Here is a 16,370-nt window from a genome sequence, read left to right as displayed (position 1 = left end):
CGCTGTGTGTGCTGCACTCTGGTGGTGGAAGTGTGAAAAATAAAGTTGACTGGAAGCAGCCGTTCGCCGTGTTCTTTTTTGGTATTGAAATCCTTAAGCAAAGATTGATTTAAGCTGCTTTTGTATCGATATAAGCAGACCAAATTGGCTGGCGGGAGATGAAAAGGGCATCCTAGTAACCGGATTATCATAATAACCGTGTATCGTACTAACGGAGCTAATTATATCATAAAAGACTAGAAATTTGCCGGGAAATGAAAATAGTATCGTAATAAGTAGTAATTCGTTTTAACCGATATCGATATAACGAGACTTTACTGTATAAGATAAATAATAAGGATTAAGGGGCAACCAACACATTTAAATCAGATTTATTGGGGGGGACTATTTCCTGAACATGTTATTCAGCTATTCAGATCTGAGGAGCTTGGTTTTATCCGTGGAGCAGAATTCCCAGATAGCGGATTGAATGACCAGAATTGTATAAAAAAAAACGGTCAGAGTGCAGCGGCCTGTGCTGACATCTCCTCTGATGTGTTTGGGATGAGAGTGTGTGTGTGTGTGTGTGTGTGTGATCTCTGTGTGCATGTTAGAGGGGACAGTGAGAAGCAAAAACAAAAGGGAGGCAAACGTATGCAGAGAAAGAAAGACAAAGGGATGCTGACATTTTTGCAGACAGGAATGTGTGCAAAACAAAGAAGGGCTGTGTGGAAAAAAAAAAACGGAAGGGTGAGGAATTCAGTTTTATAAATAACCGCTGGGTTAGTCTTTAGGCAGGAATGAGGGTCAGTTTGCTTCACGAGGTCCTCCTCCGCCCTTCCTTCTGCCAAAAAATCCACCACTAGAAATTGAAACTGTAATTGAAAGTATTTGTATTTCATTACAGTTGAGATTCAGATGTACTTTGTCCCTTAGAAGAAGTGACTTTTCATGTTATATTTTGGGTTGAGATCATCATTTCTGTGGGACTGCTTGTATGAAAAGTCCAAGGCAAAACAGACTAAGTCAAAAACGTGTCCACATATTTCATGTCGGTGTCTTAGCGAGGGGCCTGGGAGGGACAGGAACATTCACATTTGTCGTGGTGGGAGAGGAAGATCTCATCAATGACCCATCGTACTCTCGGCCTGCGATGGCGCTGGTACAGAGTAGTCTCCGGGGCGTACTTGAGCACCTGGGAGAGACACAGGGAAAGAACTGAGATAGAGGTGGACTTGATTCTTGTCTACATGGCTATGTGGTCTCTGAGGTTTTCCATCTTCCAATCCAATCCATTAATTCATTCATTTTCTACCGCTTTTCCTCACGAGGGTCGCAGGGGTTGCTGGAGCCTATCCCAGCTGTCTATGGGCGAGAGGCGGGGTACACCCTGGACTGGTGGCCAGCCAATCACAGGGCACATATAGACAAACAACCATTCACACTCACATTCATACCTATGGACAATTTGGAGTCGCTAATTAACCTAGCATGTTTTTGGAATGTGGGAGGAAACCGGAGTACCCGGAGAAAACCCACGCATGCACGGGGAGAACATGCAAACTCCAGGGTGGAATTGAACCCTGGTCTCCTAGCTGTGAGGTCTGTGCGCTAACCACTAGACCACCGTGCCGCCCCCAATCCAATCCATTTTATTTATATAGCACATTTTATAAACAGAGTTTCCAAAGTGCTGCACAGACTAGTGAAATAAAAAGTAAAAATAAAATAAAGGTAAAAATTGAATTTAATCCAAAACTAAAAGATCAAATAAGAAATAAAATAGTAAAATAGATATTAAAATACTAAAAACAAGAAGCAAAGCAATAAAAGTTTAAAAAATAAAACCAATTAAAATAAAAAATCTTCAACCTTCTTTCTCTCTACCGAGCTTCCAAACCTGCCTTTCTGTCTCTATGAACTATTAATAAATGTTTTATTATTTGGGCTCAAACCTGATCATAAAGTAGAACATAACAGTGCATGTCTTTTTTTTCATGTAGAGGTAGTAATTCATTGCTTTTATGCACAAAACAGACCTTGAACACAAATTGAAGGCACTGAAAATAGAAGAATAACACATTAATATGCATGTTAGTATTCTCCTTCTCACACACACACACACACACACACACACACACACACACACAATATTATACTGCAGCTTGCAGAAAACCCACTAATTCAATTAATCAAGTGGTCCAGAAAATGAGTTTATGGTAACGTTATAATCACATTCTGTATCCATAGAACAGAGGCTGGATGAAAAACTAGCAATCTGAGTGACAGCCAGGCCAAGTGTATAAACAAAGATGGCAGTAGCGGTCCAAGAGCGGTGACAATGAAAGGTTAGCGAACACACACGTTGGCATCGATAGGCTTTCTCATTTGACTCCACATTTTACAGACTATTTGACTTGAGACCAGTACTCACATAAGGGGGGCAATACGTTGATACCTGGAATAGACAGGGGGGTGGCTGGAGAGTAACCAGGGGTGGCCACGGCCACTGTAAGGGACGTTTGGATCAATCCCGAAATATCAATACTTTTGATACCAGCTTTTCATGCTCTAATTTCAGTAAAAGTTTCAGTAAATTTCAGTAAAAGTCCTCACAGCGAGGAGACCCGAGTTCAATTCCACCGTCGGGCATCTCTGTGTGGAGTTTGCATGTTCTCTCCGGGGTTTCTCCGGGTACTCCGGTTTCCTCCTCCAAATTGTCCATAGGTATGAATGTGAGTGTGAATGGTTGTTTGACTATATGTGCCCTGTGATTGGCTGGCCACCAGTCCAGGGTGTACCCCGCCTCTCGCCTCAAGACAGCCGGGATAGGCTCCAGCACAGCCCGTGATTCACGTGAGGATAAGCGGTCGAAAAAGAACGAATGGATTATTTTCTTTCCGAATGCTGCAGTGCTGCAATGTAAAGATGAATATCAGGACTTTCCAAAGCTGAAACAATGGGGGTGTGTAATAATGTAATAAAAATAATAAAAGACGTCGACACACACAATTCTAACCTAAATCCTCCTTTTGTCTGTAAGACATTACTGAAAAAGAGGGGTCTTAAAATTAAACTGAAGAAGAACAAAGATATGAAGGAGAAAGAGAGCGCAGTCGGAATGACTTGCTTGAAAAGGAGAAATTGAAAGTGGGAATTGGGAGGAATGGATAGACGATGGGAACTCGGGAGGAAAAGATTTTTAACAATGCTCTGGAAGCAATTTGAGGAAATGAGAGGTGTGTCTTCCTGCTGATTGTGTACAATCAGTCACTCTTGGCTGGTATTAAAAGACAATTTCTCCTTCCAAATCTTTGGATACTGTATTTACATTTACTGAACGTATGGAACAACTTAGATGCATGCATGCATGCAAAGCAACAACTCCATGCAACAACTCTAACAGAGGTGACAACAAGAGAATAAACCAAGGGTATCAAAGCCATGGCACATTCTTCTTCTTTCTCTTTGGGCTTTTCCCTTCAGGGGTCGCCACAGCAAATCAATCTCCTCCATCCAACCCTGTCTCTCTCACACCAACTACCCTCATGTCCTCCTTCACTATATCCATAAACCTCCTCTTTGGTCTTCCTCTACGCCTCCTACCTGGCAGCATCCTTCTACCAATATATTCACTATCTCTCCTCTGGACATGTCCCAACCATCTCAGTCTGGCCTCTCTGACTTTATCTCCAAGGCCTCTAACATGTAATGTCCCTCTGATGTACTCCTTCCTGATCCTATCCATCCTGGTCATTCCCAATGTGAGCCTCAGCAAAATAAACGTGAAAAAAAATTGCAGTAATTTTACAAGAATAAAGTTTTTTAAGATTTTTCAAATCTAATAAGGAAAGATATAATTTGAAAAAAAATGTAATTTATGAAAAAAATAATCATCTTCATTCATCTTAGTAGCATAAAGTTTAAATATTAAAGAAAAAATATGTGATTTTTAAAAGCCGTAATGTTATGAGAAACAAACAAAACAACAAATAAAGTTGGAATTTTTGTAAAATCAGGTTGAATAAAGTCATAACTATAAGAAGAAATTTACAAAAAGAAAGTTGAAAAACTGCTATAATTTTATGAGAGTAAAGTATAGATATAAATAAATAAAAATTGAATTTTTGGAAAATTGTGTTGGGGAAAAAGTTAATGTATGGGAACAAAATCTAGAAGAAAATTTTAGAAGATTAAGAAAAACAATGAAATATTTGGGACAAAAACTGCAAAAATGGGAAAAAAACAAAATCAATTATTTTTTGCCGATATCACAAAGCTGAGATGCATTTTTTTTCTTGAAATATATATAATTTCTCAGCATATACATATAAAAAATATCAAAGTGGCCTTTTTTCAGTATGGGGGCCGTGCTGGAAAAAAGTTTGATACCCCCCTCCCGCAATAAACAAACACTACATAGCATTTAATCCTCCTGGTCTTAAGTGCGTGTGAGCCAATGGGACCCACCTCGTGTAGTTTCAGTGTGGTCTTAGCGGCCTGACAGGTGCATCCTTGGTTCCAGTTGTCGGTGCCGCAGCCACAGTTGCCGCCACAGCGTTTGACCAGCAAGCAACGAGGGAAGAAGACGGCGTTGGTCGCCCTCAGCTCCTCGCGAAGGTTTATGGAATAGTTGCGAGGCGTGCAGCTGTAGCGCTTGACGTCATCATAGAGGCGATTCAGGTCAACTGGACAGAAAAGAGCATTTATTTTATTATTATTTATTATTATTTATTCACTGTTGGTTATTCATATTCCAGGAATGAATATGACTAAATATTATAACGAAAAGGATGTGGTTGCAATCACAACTTGAGTTGGCATCAGGAATGGAGATGTGTGTTAAGAAAGTGCCGGAGTGGGGGGGAGCAGGTATAGATTTTTGTACTGAATGCCGATATTCATTATGTCATCACTGATTTATTCACTGGCCTGAACAACTCCCAGTCAAATAATGGCTAAGCCTCACAGGAAATAATTGATGGAAGCCAGATGACCATAACTAGCGGAACGTCATGCTTACAGTCAGTGCAGCATGGGGGAGCTTTTAGGGGTGTTCATGCAAAGACAAATGTCCGATATATACGTACCGTCTAAATCACTGATGTGGTTTTTCACCGTCTCACATGGAAGCATGACATATATAGTACGTGTTTCCAGTGATGGACATACCGTATAAGTACACTGTGGCGTTGAACAGAAGTGACAGAAAGAGAAGAAGTGCTGCAATCAGTGCCAGATAGTCCACTCGACAGAGGTCAGAGTAATCAAGGTAATGATTACCGCACTGGGACTTCTTAGAGTGGTGATTACTAACAACTTTTTTTTAGGTTGGCTGATATAACCATCGGTTATAACTGCCCGTGAAATTAAGGCTCATGCATAGTTTTCGATGGCCTTTTGGTCCGTCATCTTTAAAGTGGAGATCAGCGACATCAACAAACTGTATAGCACCAACGCCACTTGATGATTTTTCGGCTTAAAACTGCACTGAACATGATCACTTCTATTGTGCAGTTCCATCATCACCTCTTTGTGATTGGTTGATGTGTGAACGCTTGTTTTCTAACACACAAAGTTGTGCAGTGCCTTAATTGCTGTTGTTTCGATACAAAGAAAAGACACAGACACTGAGTCGTTCATCGAACCGTGTTTGTACCCGCCATTGTTCTAAAGCAGGGATCAGTTCTCTGCCAGTAAAGAAAACTAGTCAGAAGCAGCAAAACACTAAACATCTCAAATGACTTATTTATTCTTATTTTGTCTGCCAAAGCTATTTAAAGCTGCTCTTACAATCCATCAATGTCTTATAATAGTACGCTGAGGTACAAAAAAATAAGTAACTGCAGTCTTTTATTTTATTTATATCTATCTACATGTATTTATATCTACTATATTGGCTGGTACAGATGTAAAGATGACTATAGGGGTGCTATTTCATGTCTTGAGGGCTCTAATGATGTTAAAAACTGTATTTAGAAGATCGTAAACAGGTTTTCTATGCCATAACTACTAAAAAAAAATCAGTTTTTAGCTGACTTTGAAGTCATTAGGGTATGGGCAACCCGAAATGTTTCTACAATACACTGAATTTACAAAAAATGTTATGAATACATACATTGACTAATATAAAATACACAACAAAACCGTGAAGATGAGGAAAAAAAACATATATTTAGTTTTTTCAGAGCCCAGGTTGTATATTTTTTTATGATTATAAGATATATATCTCCATTGATTCCAGTGATGATCTGACCTGGTATCATCAAGGGAGAATGCAAGTGAGCGAGCATGTGAGCGTCTTAATGAAAACAAAGCTAAGCTGCTGACTGCGGCACGTTTCTGCTCCACTGAACAAGCTGAATTTCCAATTAGAGTGAGGTGTGCTGGTGGGTTCTATCAATGACCTGCAGCTTCTACTACTACCTCTCTGAGGGATTGCAACATACAATGTCGACATATGGGTTTGTCTGTAGGTAGTAGAGCGTATGCATGCTAAATAAATTGACATTTGTTGTCCAAATCAAATATTTACCTAAGAACACCTATGAGGAAATGTAAGGTATTGTTGTTAAGACTGGAAGATAGGAAACAGGAAATGGAAACTCATTGACATCTGTTTCCATGTTGTTCAGAGCAATATGGCTTCATCAAAATACAAATAAAAGGCATTCAAAACACGCATCCAATGACATTGAAGATATGGATGTTTCTACAATGGTCACCAGGTGTCAGTAATGTTACTCACACACACACATACCAGACTCATCACCGGAACAGGATTTTAGTGTAAGTTTGAATTACTTACAACAATCCCTAATAAAAACACGGGCGACTCTTGCAACTGTTACCCATGCCGAGCTCAAAAATTCAACTCGGAAGTCACATTTATAGCAACACGCACAAGCACAAGTCTTATTTATGGATTTAATTGATTATTCACTGTTATTATGTTTACTATACTGGGTAATACGAGTGTAAAGGTAACTATAGGGTTGTTAGTTTATGTCTAGAAGACTCTAGACCAGGGGTCTCAAACTCAATTTACTTGGGGGCCACTGGAGCTCGGGTCTGGGTGAGACTGGGCCGCATCAGGTTTTCAAAACGCATTTATTAAAAACAAAAAAATGTAAAAAACGTCGCTAAATAAATAAACTTTGCTTTGGTTCCGATTTTCTACAAGAAAAACTCTGATAAAACATTTCACTGTTCTCAAATATCTTACTTTTTATTTTTCTACACAAAAAAAACATGAAAAATAAATAAACAAATCAAGAATAAAGAAAATCAATCAATCAGTAATAAACAAATAAATATAATAATAAAACGGCAAATAATAAAAACTTAAGAAACCACATATAGTTGGTGGGTAGACAAATAATTTTTTCAGATTAAAATGAACAAAGCATTATTAGAGCCCTGTAGACATGACAAAACATGACTATAGTCACATTTATACTTTTTTTATTTACAACATATTGCACAACTGCAGGGTCTTGAGACACATGCTAACTCGCAAACTAGACAGCTAGCGACCTAAACGGTAGCCTTCAAGTTATTTCCTTTCAACTTAAATAGCCAAAAACTTACCACTTCCACACGGATAGGGAGGATAACTATTAACAGTTATTTAACCTTTAACATGAACATTAATCAAACGTAATAATTTTTTCTGGGTACATGATACCATACAGCATCCATATCAAACTTGCGCGGGCCGCACTAACATTAAACTTTCATATCAAGGCGGGGGCCTCAAACTAGTGTCCTGCGGGCCACATTTGGCCCGCGGGCAGGGTGTTTGAGACCCCTGCTCACAGGGGTAGAAAATGAATAATAGGTAGAAAATGAATGAATGATTTATTCTATTTCTATGATTTTGTTAAGGAAAATTAGTTTTGAAAAAATGAACAAATTAAAGGTCAGACTGTGGTGACCTCAAATATTCCACTCTATGCATTTACATTATTCACATAAATCCCAATTGTGAGTCGGAATGAAATGCAGCACCTACCTTTGTTGTGCCTGCTTGCCAGGTGGTAGGCTCTTGATCTATAATGAATGTGTGTTTGGGTGTAGATGCTGTCCAGGTCTTGTTTCCAGGTATCTGGGTTTAGGGATCTGAGAAGCTCTTCCACTGTGTCAAAGGCAGCTATGGTTCGATCCAGGTCTTCCAAAGAGAGAGGAACCTCTGTGACTGCCACAGGTCCAACAGGACTGTCATCCTGGGAATCAAGGTCAAAACTAGAACCTTACCTTTTGTAAAAAATGTCATTATTTCATAAAGTCAGTAGGGTTATTTTGATACTGCCTATTTCATGTAACCACAGATATTACACATCAGTACTTTACTGTTTTCATGTACTGTATGTGTATGTAATGAATTGGTGAGTGACTTTATGTGATGTGATGTACAGTGACTACAATAAGTCCCTCGGATTGGCTTGAATAGAAACTGGGACAAAGTCACTGTGCGTCCCCAATGTAGTAGTAGCACAAACATACATAAGCACACATACAGACATGTGCAGACCCCCTTGCATGCACACACACACACACACACACACACATATATATATATATACTGTTGATAATCCATGCAGAAAAAGTGCCATACGCAACAACGCACACTAATTATTATGATTTCATATGTCACTGACCATATAGCTCTTACAAATTACTTGGATTACATGCAGTTATAAAAACATTAGTCTAAGAAAGCATGACATTTTACATCTCAAGCCTCATGTATAATACATACAGTACATTCTATGTATGTACTGAGTGTGTATGTGTGTGTGTAGTATGCGGCTGTGCCTTGGTCCATGCAAATGAGCCTTATCATTAGCGCAATGATTAAAACTCCTTTGTCATAGAACAATGTGAGGGTTGCATGTGTGACAGGCTGTATGTTTAAACGGTATGATCTTTACTCAAACATAAAAAGGACCGGATGCAACTCTCTCCAAATTTAAAACCAAAAAAATGCAAGAACCGGTTAGTTTATGTTACAAATAGTGGTAAAAGAACTGTAAAAAAAACTGTCATAAATTTCTGATAGGCCTGAAAAAAAATAACTGGAGTTCATGGAAGGTCTCCAACCAGTGGCTCATAGGCTGATTTTGACTGGTTTACCAAAGGGTCAAAGAATATTTGCTTAAAACTGACAATGCACGATCAATATTGTACAAATTCATTCAAAAAAAACGTAAAGCCGATCACAAAATCCGTGTGAAGCGGAAAATCTGTTGTACCACGTAGGGTTGCCAACAGAATGACACTGTTGGACGCGTTGGACTATTCATTAGTTAGCTAGTTTATTAGAGTTATCCACCTACGTAGCTTCTGGTCTTTGGAGTCCAAATGTGACTTTTTACCACAATGACATTGTTTTTTTAATAAAACAAAACAAAAAATGCCGTTAGTGCTGAGCTAATTTTTGTCCCACGAGGAAAGCCACAGAAGGATATCACATTCGCTTTTTCACTTTACTCTCTTGTTCATGTCATTATACTAATTATGTCTTGTCCTTACGAATATTGTTAACTTGTCTATTCAATTCATACAGCCTGTGAAGAACTCACCAACATGGTAACAGCTTCCCAGTTGGTTTGGGACGCAGTCAGTGGAGTTTCATTCTGGGGGAATGAACAGACAGCAATTAGTTAATATCATACTTTTTCAAGTATGCATATTATATTGTATCTCTTGGAGAGTAATCAGTGGCATGCATTGCTCTTAACACATGCTCTTAACCCTTAGATGCACGAGTGACTGGACCCTACACTCTTCCATAAGTGGGTCCAAAATGACCCATACTCGAATCAATGCGTTTTTATGCCAATTTTGCCATATTTAGTATTATACTTAGGACCTCACAAGAATGATTTCATGTTAGAAACATCTTAATTTTTCACTTTTTTCCATCTTTGAAAAAGAAAATGACCCCGTACAACAATAGAAAATGTGAGGATCCATTGTGTGTTGCATAAAGGTAAGTTAAATTTGTGAATGGCATGATATCAAAAATATGATTTTTTAGGAATATCTGGAATATGAAATGATAAAAATTTTTCATTACAAAGATATTTCAAGAAAACAACCTGACCGGGTCATTTTTGACCCACGTATGGAAGGTTGGGGTAGTAACACAGAAACAAAAAATTCTTAAAATGTATAAAAGATAAGTTAAAAATGTGAATGGCATGATATCAAAAACATGTTTTTTGAGGAATACCTGAAATATGAAATGATACATTTTTTATCATTACAAAGATATTTCAAGAAAATAACCTGACCGGGTCATTTTTGACCCACTTATGGAAGGTTGGGGTAGTAACACAAAAACAAAAATTTCTTAAAATATATAAAAGGTAAGTTAAAAATGTGAATGGCATGATATCAAAAACATGTTTTTTGAGAAATACCTGCAATATGAAATGATAAAAAATTTTAATTATGTAGATATTTCAAGAAAATAACCTGACCGGGTCATTTTTGACCCACTTATGGAAGGTTGGGGTAGTAACACAAAAACAAAAATTTCTTAAAATGTATAAAAGGTAAGTTAAAAATGTGAATGGCATGATATCAAAAATATGATTTTTGAGGAATACCTGGAATATGAAATGATAACAATTTTTCATTACAAAGATATTTCAAGAAAACAACCTGACCGGGTCATTTTTGACCCACTTATGGAAGGTTGGGGTAGTAACACAAAAACAAAAAATTCTTAAAATGTATAAAAGGTAAGTTAAAAATGTGAATGGCATGATATCAAAAACATGTTTTTTGAGAAATACGTGGAATATGAAATGATAAAAATTTTCCTTTCATTACGAAGATGTTTTAAGAAAACAACCTGACCGGGTCATTTTTGACCCACTTATGGAAGGTTGGGGTAGTAACACAAAAACAAAAAATTCTTAAAATCTACAAAAGATAAGTTAAAAATGTGAATGGTATGATATCAAAAACATGTTTTTTGAGGAATACCTGGAATATGAAATGATTTAAAAAAATTCATTACGTAGATATTTCAAGAAAACAACCTGACACGGTCATTTTTGACCCACTTATGCATATAAGGGTTAAAATCCACACAAATGCACAGATACGTGTTGACCCTCAGGCGCCTCAATCCAAGCCCCACCAAGTGAGCCCCTGCTTGAGGAACCAAGTGGTGTCCGGGAGCAGTGAAACATTATCACAGAGAGGAGATAGTGCCACATGTATCTGCTTAATACTATCGTTGCGTGTAAGGACATAAGAGCTAAGACCGTTTATGTCTTTGCTTTTCAAGAGTTGTGGCAAAAGACCGGCTTTGGAAAGCTCAGATGTTCCTCTTCCCAACCACACCCTCAGGCGCTCAAGTGGCCATATGTACTATATAACCCCTCCAACATGATGTGGATCTATTGCAAGGCTCTTTCACTTGGACATGCTCTGTCACTTTAAACGAGTAGCACCCAGGAGGCATCTTAATCAGATGACCCAACCACATCCATTCTGTGCTCCCTATGGATATCTATGCTCCCCCACCCTAAAGGCGTCATTATGCTACAGCGTCACAGTGTCGGTGGAAGCCAAACCCTCTGGCGGAGCTTGACGTGCACCTTCAAAAAAAAAAAACTCTATCCTCACGTTCAACGTTCAGCTGTGATTTTCAGTGCATCATTTCCAATTTTGCCTCCAAAAAGTCCACCAAAAAAAAAAAAGAAACAACTGATCAAATTGAGGAGTGTCAAGATGAGTGAATATGATATAAATAAATAAACGCTTTTCGGAGTAACATGTGCAGTAAGAGTTGAAGCCAAAATCAATTGATGACACTGCATCTGCAAATTGACATAAAAGTATTTTTTGTAGTATTTTAATGACTTTGCTCACACACACGGACGCATGCATTCCGACCAGCTGTTTGAATGAGGTCAGAGGTTTTCCTGTGAGTGTGTGTGTGTGTGTGCATGCAAGTTTACACAACATGTCTCTTGTCTTGCCTTTTAAGGTTAAACGCTTCGTCTAATGCACATCTGGGCCACTTTAACTGCTAGAAAAAAATCGAGTCAGATCAAACAGAGGGGGCTGAATACCTTGGCACATACAATAAATTCCCCATCGCTTTTGTTTTCTGCTTCCATCTAATGCCAAGAGATGCCGGAATAAAAAAAAAAAAAAAACGTAACCTCTCTTTTCAATGTAACTTCATTTTTATGACATGAAAAACGATATTTGCCGCTGACTGATCAGATTTGATGCAGCATAAGTCCAGGATGCGAGCACATGGCAGTGGGTTGAATAGACTTTAATAAATGCTAATCTGTTTACACAGAGCAGTACAAAGTACAAGTATAAAATCGACGGAGAAATTAGAGAAAGACTCAACTGACATTAGGCGACTACGGAGGGAAACCGACAGCTTTAAGTCTCGTCTTAAAACCCACTTTTATTCTTTGGCTTTTAACTCGGAGTGAGTCGTATGGTCCTGTGTCTTTTAGTTATTTCCTTTTATTTTAATTGGTTTTATTTTTTTATACTTTTATTGCTTTACTTTATGTTTTTAATATTTTAATATCTATTTTACTATTGTATTTCTTATTTGATCTTTTAGTTTTGGATTAAATTTATTTAATATTTAATAATAATAATGTAATAATGGTAATAGCAATAATATTTATTTATTGTATTTTATTGTGTTTATTATATTGTATTTTTTTACTTTTTTTTACTAAGTGCAGCAATTTGGATAAAAAAAATATATAAAATATAAAATGTGCCATATAAATAAAGTGGATTGGATTGGAAACAGCTCAGACTACACTACCGGAAAAGATTTAAAAGGTAGTACAAAGTCTTAACCTGAAGCTTGGTCACAGGAACACCAACGGGAGGTGTGCTTGGAATGATTGGGAAGCTGAGGAATTCCGAACTCACAGCTCGTTGTAGCGCCAACTTAAATAGCAGCATTACTCAAAGGAGGCAGGTGTACCATGTTGCTATGTTTAAATGGCGTCAAGGGGTGGAACTTAAAATTATAGAGTAACTATACCGGAAGAAAATACATGGACAAAAAAGGCAAAACAGGTTTTGCAAAATAATATTATTACAGTAAAGTCTCGTTATATCGATATTCTCGGGAGTCGGAAAAAATACCGATATAACCGGACTATCCATATATCCGATCCTGCGCCGAACTGCATTAAAAGTGGGCGGATCTTTGATATGGCATGTAATTTTCTCCTTGAGTTCATGGATTGCGTATCTAGCATGCTTTTGTACTACAATACATTTTGTACTACAGTACTTACGCTGTAGTGATTACCGGTTACCGGGACATAATTCACCCCGGAACTATCGATAGGGAAGGTGTTGCCACCCGGAGGGGTAGGCGCGAGGGACGGGTGTTTTCCGCTGTGTGTGCTGCACTCTGGTGGTGGAAGTGTGAAAAATAAAGTTGACTGGAAGCAGCCGTTCGCCGTGTTCTTTTTTGGTATTGAAATCCTTAAGCAAAGATTGATTTAAGCTGCTTTTGTATCGATATAAGCAGACCAAATTGGCTGGCGGGAGATGAAAAGGGCATCGTAGTAACCGGATTATCATAATAACCGGGTATCGTACTAACGGAGCTAATTATATCATAAAAGACTAGAAATTTGCCGGGAAATGAAAATAGTATCGCAATCAGTAGTAATTCGTTTTAACCGATATCGATATAACGAGACTTTACTGTATTTTGGTGTGAACTATGACGCTTTGTGGAGATCTGCACTCCAATCCAGCTCGGTCCATATTCTCCTACCAACCTTCTCTGCAGTCTCCTTCTGTTGGCCTCTCCTAGTTCATTCTATTTAAGTCATTAGCTGACTTGCTGATAACATCTTAAACACCTGTTCTCTCCTTCCATAGACGAGTTTTCATCCTCTCTCCTCTTCCTTCCCACTCGCTGCCTCCTCATCTCCTCCCTCTTATCAGTTTGACAGCTCTGAACAGAACAAATTAGACCTGCTAGATGAAGCCACAGCTTCGGTCTAATTGAAGAAATGGTGTACACATGTGCAGGAGAACGTTGAGGAGAGAGATCCTCACTCGGGTTGTAGGTATGCTGGAGCCAATCACAGGGCTCATATAGTCAAACAACCATTCACACTCACATTCATACAATTTGGAGTGGCCAATTAACATTAACATTGTGATGATTTTAGATTTTGTATTGTTGCAGGGCGTACCCCGCCTCTCGCCATGTACCCACAGTAAATGGGTGCCCAAGCGGAGGAACGAACCGAGTCTCCTGACTGTGTGGCCAACATGCTACCGTTATGTGCTATCCATATTTGCATATTAACATGTTATAGTAAGGCATGCATGTACTGTACTGTGTATTATGTATAGTACCCCTTTTCAGCACTAATGCCAGCCAGGTGCTATCATAGGAGCTTCAACATCAAGAAGACTGCATGAAAGCAAAGGATGTTCTACAAATGCACTATTCCTCGCCCTTCCTGCATCTTACAATTTTTCTTTCTTTTTTTTGCCAGATAATGAGCAATGTTCAGCCCCATCTGTGACATGAAAGAGGAAGCCAGACAACATCTATAAATGGCTTTCTGCCTCTTTGCTGGCATTTCTCTCCCCCCTTTCCCTCCTGATTACAATGTGGTGAACATCAAAGGTCCTTTCTTTCTTCTTTCCTCATCCTGACAAAATGACAAAGGTAATTTCCTCATCTGTTCATTTAAAAGCCTGTAAGAGAAAACATCCCAACACTGACAGCACATTATCTCCTCCAGAGTAAAGGACATGTACTTATGTTGACCTGCTGGCTCAGCGTTTACATGAGAAGTCTACTTAAGAAATATGAGTACCGGTATTTCTTTCAGCAGTCTCATATTACATAGATGAAAAATATCTGTATTTTTTGTAGGAGTTGTATCAAAATGTAAAAGTCAAATATAATAATATATAATATATTTCCCACATCTGCACTTAATAGCATGCATCTATGTGTGAAAGTGGTTAGAAGTGAGATGAACAAGCACTACAAAGACAAGGGATAACTCCCTCTAAGGACAAACCTCTCACAGAACTGACCTCTATGAAGGGAATTTACTGCTTTTAGCCTCACGGCTCCGTAAATCCCACTCAGCGCTGCCATGATGGAGACCCCAAGCATGCTGTACGGCTCCACTAATGACCAACAAATCATCTCCTCAAGGAAGCATCCTGAACCCGCGACTGTTCACCCTGATGGCACATGACTGTTAGGCCAGAGATCCAGTATGAAGTGAAGCCTTAAAGGGGAACTGCACTTTTTGGGAATTGTAGCCATAATTCACGATGCAGCCTGGCACACAAACTTATTCTCTGACCTGGGTTCAAATCTGTGTGTGGAGTTTGCATGTTCTCCCTGTGCATGCGTGGGTTTTCTCCGCGTACTTCGGTTTCCTCCCACATTCCAAAAACATGCTAGGTTAATTGGCGACTCCAAATTGTCCATAGGTATGAATGTGAGTGTGAATGGTTGTTTGTCTATATGTGCCCTGTGATTGGTTGGCCACCAGTCCAGGGTGTACCCCGCCTCTCGCCCGAAGACAGCTGGGATAGGCTCCAGCACCCCCGCGACCCTCGTGAGGATAAGCGGTTGAAAATGAATGAATGAATGATATAATTGGTGGGCTGCACAGTGTACAAGTGGTTAATGCGCAGGCCTCACAGCTAGGAGACCCCAGTTCAATTTCTCTGGGTACTCCGGTTTCCTCCCACATTCCAAAAACATGCTAGGTTAATTGGTGACTCCAAATTGTCCATAGGTATGAATGTGAGTGTGAATGGTTGTTTGTCTAGACAGCTGGGATAGGTTCCAGCATACCCCTGATCCTAGTGAGGATAAGCGGCATAGAAAATGAATGGATGGATACTATTATAGAAAGTATTACCTGTTCCTCGCTTTCTTTTGGGGGCTTCATAGTCAAAATAGATGTGTCCCAATGATGTGAATTGTTAGCTTGCTCATATTAACTCGTTTTTGAGAGTTACTATAATGCACAGAAAAGGGAAAGACATATGTGTTCATTGTTTCACATAAGGATTGTGAATGATGGGCAAAATTCTCCAAAAGTACGCGAACGAGACAGTAGGCAACAATGAAGAAGCCTACAGACTGGAGGTGGAGCTTGTGGAGTGGTACTGCTCTAGCAACCTGGTCCTCAACATCAACAACACAAAGAAAATGATGATTGTCTTCAGAAGGACCAGAAACTCCCCACCCCCACACACCACTCCACATCTGCAGAGAAAAAGCAAAAAGTTCCTGGGGGTGCAAATCGGGAATGATCTCACCTGAGAAAAACAAAGATCTTGTTCAGAAAGGGCAACAATGACTACAATTTGTG

At 39.0% G+C, this 16,370-nt stretch overlaps 1 protein-coding gene and 2 long non-coding RNA genes across 6 annotated transcripts in view; 2 read left to right on the top strand and 1 right to left on the bottom strand.

Moving 5' to 3' along the window:
- The window catches only part of LOC131134502 (uncharacterized), a 41,012-nt gene that overhangs the window by 9,299 nt on the left and 15,343 nt on the right, over positions 1 to 16,370 (top strand). The window contains exon 1 of one of the 2 annotated variants that reach the window (XR_013628012.1): positions 14,489 to 14,692. The exons of the other annotated variant lie outside the window; for it this stretch is intronic. This is a non-coding gene — a long non-coding RNA (uncharacterized LOC131134502). Of the gene's footprint in view, positions 1 to 14,488; positions 14,693 to 16,370 lie in introns of those variants that run through there. 2 annotated transcript variants of the gene reach the window in all.
- pdgfd (platelet derived growth factor d) overlaps positions 356 to 16,370 on the bottom strand; it is a 45,410-nt gene continuing 29,395 nt past the window's right edge. For all 3 annotated transcript variants that reach the window (XM_058079869.2, XM_078792974.1, XM_058079870.2), the window contains exons 4-7: positions 9,564 to 9,617; positions 7,994 to 8,204; positions 4,450 to 4,667; positions 356 to 1,174 (exon numbers count right to left, since the gene is read on the bottom strand). In XM_058079869.2, coding sequence (XP_057935852.2) covers positions 1,040 to 1,174; positions 4,450 to 4,667; positions 7,994 to 8,204; positions 9,564 to 9,617 — 618 coding nt within the window. In that variant the 3' untranslated portion in view covers positions 356 to 1,039. The remainder of the gene's footprint in view (positions 1,175 to 4,449; positions 4,668 to 7,993; positions 8,205 to 9,563; positions 9,618 to 16,370) is intronic.
- Positions 7,996 to 14,343, top strand: LOC144899674 (uncharacterized). The gene is made up of 3 exons (XR_013628014.1): positions 7,996 to 8,216; positions 13,954 to 14,078; positions 14,201 to 14,343. It is a non-coding gene; the product is annotated as an uncharacterized LOC144899674 (long non-coding RNA).

The sequence above is a fragment of the Doryrhamphus excisus genome, linkage group LG8, assembly GCF_037039965.1.
Source record: "Doryrhamphus excisus strain RoL-2023G ecotype Guam linkage group LG8, RoL_Dexc_Guam_v1.1, whole genome shotgun sequence".
NCBI lineage: Eukaryota > Metazoa > Chordata > Actinopteri > Syngnathiformes > Syngnathidae > Doryrhamphus > Doryrhamphus excisus.
This window is presented reverse-complemented; position numbering and strand designations above follow the sequence as displayed.